Source organism: Rattus rattus, chromosome 16 (genome assembly GCF_011064425.1).
Source record: "Rattus rattus isolate New Zealand chromosome 16, Rrattus_CSIRO_v1, whole genome shotgun sequence".
Taxonomy (NCBI): Eukaryota; Metazoa; Chordata; class Mammalia; order Rodentia; family Muridae; genus Rattus; species Rattus rattus.
In genome coordinates this window covers 4290864-4296863 of record NC_046169.1, presented here as the reverse complement: position 1 = coordinate 4296863, position 6000 = coordinate 4290864, and the positions used below count along the sequence as shown (strand labels likewise).

At 48.2% G+C, this 6000-nt stretch overlaps 1 protein-coding gene across 1 annotated transcript in view; it reads left to right on the top strand.

The window, feature by feature from the left end:
* The first annotated feature begins 299 nt into the window (after nt 1-299).
* Nucleotides 300-6000, top strand: part of LOC116885856 (WD repeat-containing protein on Y chromosome-like) — a 50082-nt gene continuing 44381 nt past the window's right edge. The window contains exons 1-2 of the mRNA XM_032887189.1: nt 300-472; nt 2395-2500. Of these exons, the coding sequence (XP_032743080.1) occupies nt 300-472; nt 2395-2500 (279 nt within the window). The remainder of the gene's footprint in view (nt 473-2394; nt 2501-6000) is intronic.

Genomic DNA, 6000 nt, shown 5'->3' with positions numbered 1-6000 from the left:
CCAGGTGTCCAGGTCCCTTTTTTAGAAAAGTGAAAAGAGTCTTTTCCCAATCCCGTCACTTTTATTTTCAGGCTGTCTGGAATTTAACCCCAGGGGATGAAAGAAAATACCGGAGTCATTACTGAGAAAGAGTCTGGGACCTTAATAAAAACAGCAGGCCGTAGGGGGAGGGGGGACTGAGGGATCGCATTATGAGATGGTGCCTTGTTTTGCTGTGAATATTTTTAGGGTTCACTGTGGGAGCAACAGATGTCAAGGAAAAGCTGAATGAAATAAGAAACGTTGGGAAGAATGTCATGATGGGGAGCAGCTCAGCATCCCTTTCTCTGGCCAAAAGGCAAGCGGAATGTAATCGCACCGTGTTCCGTGTCCATAAGGGAGTCAAGGCGTTCTCCTTCTGCAGGAAGAAAAACCTGCTGGCGACAGGCGGGCTGGATCGAATCGTCAGGGTCTGGAATCCTTACCTGCCTGGGTAAGCTGTCTCTCTCCTACCAAGTGTCCTGCTGCTGTTGCAAAGTAAATGGAACTGTGACCGGAAATTCCCTACAAAAATCCATTAAAAGCCTATGTCCAAATTAATCTCCCCCTCACAGAGCCTGGGGCATTTTCATTTTTAGCCTCTAAAAGTTCACTATGGGAGCTGCTGGAGAGATGGCTCAATGGTTAGGAGCACTGGCTGCTCATCCAGAAGGCCCAGGTTCTATTCCCAGCACCCACACAATTACTCAAAATTATCTATAATTCCAGGCCCAGGGAATCCAAGTCCCTCTTCTGGCCTCTTGGGCCAGGCACATGATTTACGCAGTAGCAGGCGCCCAGAAATAGTTTGGTTTTTATCTACTTTGTTCTATTCATATGTGTGCAGCATGCACGCATGTGTGTGCACATTGGCATGCCTATTCGAGTGTGTGTGTGTGTGTGTGTGTGTGTGTGTGTTTTCCTGAAACTGACACTGAGAATCGTGCTGATTTAGACTTTTGTCAGCTTGACATAAACTAGAGTCAGATGATAAAAAGGAACCTCAAATGAGAAAAAGCCTCCATCAATGATGGACTGTGATGGAGTTGTAAGGAAGTAAACCCTTGTCCTTCCCAAGTTACGTTTGGTTGTCATGTTTACCCCAGAAACAAAGCAGACCAGCATCTACTTCAGTCACTCTATCTCATTCGTTGACAGAGTCTCTCCGTTGAGCCCAGAGTTTGCTGTTACCAGTAGCTAGCCGGCTTGCTCCCGGATCCTCGGTCTCTGCCCTCTGAGTGCTGGGATTACAAGCAGGCTGCCTCTCCCATCCAACATTTCCGCGGGTTCCAGGGATATGAGCTCCATTCCTCACGCCTGCTGCTTGCACAGCAAGCACTTTATCCACTGAGCCATCTCCCCAGGTCTACCTTCATGGTTATGTACTGAGACCTACTGTGTCGTGGTGTGACATCTGTAACCCATCTCTGGCCCCTGCATCGGGTCCACTTACCGGTCGAGTGTCTGGAGCCCAGAGAAACAATGGCAGAATCAGAACCCCATAAGCAGAAGGGCTATAGACAAGTGGGGACTGGGGAGTGCGAAGCTGAGCTTTCTGTTCTGGTGAGCAAGAATCACATGGGCTATGTCCAGGTTCCTGTCTGAGGAGACCCACAAGGGGATCCTGTGTTCGCCCATGGTACAGGTGATAGCCAGGACCATGAGGAACAGCAGGGTAAGTGCCTTTGCAGCCAGGATGTTCTCCTGCCCAACTGCAACAGACTCCGTTTCCCCATTTACAGTTGTGACAGGATACTCGGCCTCTAGGGTCATAAAGAGGATAAATAACAGAAAGACCCAGAACAATGTGAGGTACATAAGAGAAAAAGGAAGGCAGTTTTCTGCCTGGTTCTGCTATGGCTAAAACAGGCGTGTGCTCCCTTCTCCATCAGCCTCAGCCAGGCTCTCCCTCCCCTCCCCACCCCACCCCCCCACTCTCCCATCCCCCCCACCTCCCTCCATGTCCTGACCCTCCCAGTACTCAGCTCCTGCAAGGGAGCTTTAAAATAGCCTTATGTCGCAAAGCACAGATTTTAATGCCGTTCCCTCAAGTCCATAGGAAGTACCCATGGGTCACGGAATGGATGGATGGCTGCCGCGTTCCTCACCGATTCCTTTTATGCAGCTATTGTTGACAGCTGGAGAAGCAGAGCTCCGGGCTTCCTTTCGCCTGGAGCTCCGTGGCTGAAACTGCTTATTATTTTTGCCTCAGTCCTTTTATTACACGGAATCTTTACTTGTGTACCATCAGAGGGAAGTCTCAGCCTCCTCCAGGCTGAATACAACCGCCACACGCAGGCCAGGCTGAGGTTTGCATTTTTAAAGTAGGAATAGCAGGTAGAATGGCTTTGGGCTCATCTGTCCTTTCCTTTCTAGAAAACCAACAGGTGTGCTGAGAGGCCACACGGCCCCTGTGATGTACGTACACGTAGCTGCGGAAGAAAACAAAGTGTTTTCCGTGTCTGCTGACAACACAGTCAAGGTCTGTTCCTCTAATGTCTTGATGCACACAACCTTTGGGGGGGGTTGTCTATTAGCTAATTTATTTGTATTTATTTAGTTTGAAACATGTTCTCCTACTGTAGACCAGAATGACCAGGAAGTCCCCACAATTCTCCTGCCTCAGCCTCCCAAGCAATTCGCCTGTCTCCATCTTTGGCAATGGGGGCGGGGGTGTCTCATGAGGAGTTTATATTTGCTTTAGGAGGGTGTGTGTATGTATGTGTGTATGCCTACATATGTGTCTGTGTGTGTTTGTGTATGTGCGCATATGTGTGTATATGTGCATGCATGTATATGTGTGTTTGTGTAATGTATGTGTGTGTTTGTGTGCTGGTGGATGCTTGTAGATGTATGTCTGAGTCTCTGTACCCATGTGCACGAGCAGGTGATGGTTTTGGAACTCTCCATGCCGGCTCTTGGTGTGGTATGTAGCCCTTCCAGCAGGTGTGTCTTTGCCTGCACACTGTCCTGGTAGTCCCTGTCCCAAACATTTCTCCACGTATCTGGGAGACAGAGGGATGGAGCCGGGAATTCTGCCCCCTGCCACCAGTGGCTAGCTCCTATTCCGCAATACACGCTGGACACGTGCCTTCCTGAAATGGTACCCATGAGCCTCAGAACCTAAGCATTTCTGACCTAGAGAGAGGCAATGACATCACAGTCTGGCTTTGTTTCCTTCATATACTGAACATCCTGTCCCTGTCCAGTGCTTGCTTGGCCTAGAACCTCTGCAGTGTGCTGTTTTATGCAAAAGCCGTCTGACTAGCTCCCTTCTCCGCCATTACACCCGCTTCAGAGGATGCGACTAGACGGGGCGACCCAGCTGCCTGCTTTGCTGGGCTGTTGGTGGCCACAGGGTAGGAACTTGAAATAAATTAGTAGGAGGTGGGAGATCCTGTCTCAAAAAAAGGAAAGAAAAAGAAAAGAGAGAGAGGAAGAGAGGGGGGAAAATGGAGAAAGAAAGAGAAAGACAGAGAGAGACAGAGAGGGAGAGGGGAGAAAGAGAAAGAGACAGAGACAGAGAGACAGAGAAACGGGGAGACAGAGAGGGAGAGAGAGTCAGAGAAAGACAAAGAGGGAAAGGAGACAGACAGACAGACAGACAGAGAAAGACAGAGACAGAGAGGGAGAGGAGGGAGAGGGGGAGGAGAGAGAGAAAGAGGGAGAGAGGAGAGAGACAAAGAGGGAAAGGGAGGGGGAGCTCCATGGCCTTGGGCTAGGCATTAGTTTCTAAGAAATGACATCAAAAGTTCAAGAAACAAAAGAAAATAAACGAGGCTTTGTCAAAATTAGAAACATCTGTGCTTCATGGAGCATCATTAAAATAAGGAATAGACAACTTACGTAATGGGATATCCAAACCATATGCCTAATAAGGAACTCGCATCTAGACCGTAACTTTCACTGCTTAGTAATAAAAAACCACGATAGCCAACTGAAACATGGGGCAAAGACGTGAGCATTTTTGACACTTTTTCGAAAATGGCCAATCAAGGCATGCAGTGCTCAGCACCACGGTCATGGGGAAATTAAACCCAAACGACAATAAAATACAACGACACCTTCATGAGGATGCGGGAAGGGGGAGAGATTAGCAGATGCTGTTAAAAATGAGAAGACACTGGAATATCTATATATTGGTACAAAAAAAATGCCATTCAAAAAAATAATTTTGTCAGCCCTCGAGTGGTAAATTGTTAATATATGACCCGGGGTTTCCACCCCCAGGGATAGGGTCAAGAAAACTAAGAGCATGCAATTCTCGAAAATGTACTTGTCGATGTGTATAACAGTGCCATTTACTACAGGTAGATGCAACTCAAATGCCCAGCAACTTGTAAACCGGGAACATAAAATAAAAATGTAGTGTGTTGGGGGCAAAAGAATAAAGCATCCATCTGCATTCTAACATGAGCTGACCTTAGAGGCGTGATACGAGGTGAATATTTGTACAAAACACCCAGAAGACACCAAGCGACAGGAGGTGTTTTAACCAGGGACTGAAGTGTGGACAGAATACAGAATGGCCGACGATGGGCACGGGCTTCGTGAAGGAGCAGACAAGGGTGCCCTGATAGTAGGTCGCGTGACTCCACCGCCTGCTGAAGGCCTCTGAGATGAACGCGTTAAAAATGTGAATTTTGTGATGCACGAGTTATAGTTCCATAAAGCAGTTTTTAAGGCAAAGGAAGATTCAAGGGTGACACCAAGATTTGGAATCTAGGCCGACGGGGGAGATGGCAAATGAGGGTGGAAGACCAGAAGCGAAGCTGCGGGTCTGGGACAGAGTCAACCCGGATTTGCAGGGCGGGGTGGAGGGTGGGTGGCAACGGCCCGGGTTATAAAATCAGGCTTCGTTAGCATTTAGGTAGAATCTTAAACTCTGGACTGGGTAAGATGGCAGACCAGTGAGCCGAGGAGGGAGAAAGTGTGCCGAAGACCGTGTGCCCAGCCTGGGATGTGCGGAAGCTTCCTCTCTGTGGTTCCAAGATGGCTGCAGGGCCCCGCCCCGCGAGTGAGGTTGGAAGCGAATCTATACAAGGTGAGGAGAGAACAGCCAGCAATAGAACCGGGGCCCAAACGCAAGCAATTCAGTCCTCCGGGCGAACTTGATTAAAATGATGAGATTTATGAACTCCACAGTTTGATTTATTTTGAAAATCAAATTCATCTGAAGGCTTCATCCAAAGTCACCGTGCAGAGGGCTCCAAGTTTTTAATGAGCTTTTTTTTTTTCCCTTCGAATCTTGCGGCTCTCAGATAATCATAATTCTGTATGTGGGGACATGCCTTCATCCTATTTTCTTTCCCCATCGCCTCTCCGTTTTCTTCCAATCTCAACTCGTGATTACAAGATTAGCATCTCGCCGGTGATGATTCAGGCATGTTGAGTAGCTTCCCGATGTGTATTTAAGATATATTGAAACCCCATCTCGGAAATATGGTGTGGATGTTATTTCAGACCGTACTAGTCCTATCAAACAACAGCTAATGAACCAGGAGCCTAGGGGCTCAGTGTCTATCCTGCCTGAGCAGAGCGTCTTCATTCTTTGAATTGCTTTTCAGCCCAAATATTTCACTCTTCCAAATCACAGGGACATAGGGATAATCCGGGAGGCTGCTGGCTTCTGGCAGTCTCTAACGGGGAGTAGAGTGACGGATTCAGATTGACTTTTTCACTCAGGATTCTCTATAAACGCAATGCCACAAACCACAAACGGGGCTATCGTTCGTCAACCGGAATTAGAATTCAGGGAAACTTATTTCGTCTAAGGAGGAAGGCAGCATGGCGTGCTAGCTAGCATAACATGGGCACCTCTCTCAGACACACTCCGTGCTTTCTCTAGGTTAAGACAATGGGATTACTTCTGTCTGTTTTAACCCGGCACCATGGTTCTGTGAGTGAGGGCTCCCACCCAGGGGCCGGAGTCTCTCCAGTTAGGGGCTCCATCCTCCCCAGTGCCAAGAGGCAGATGAAGAG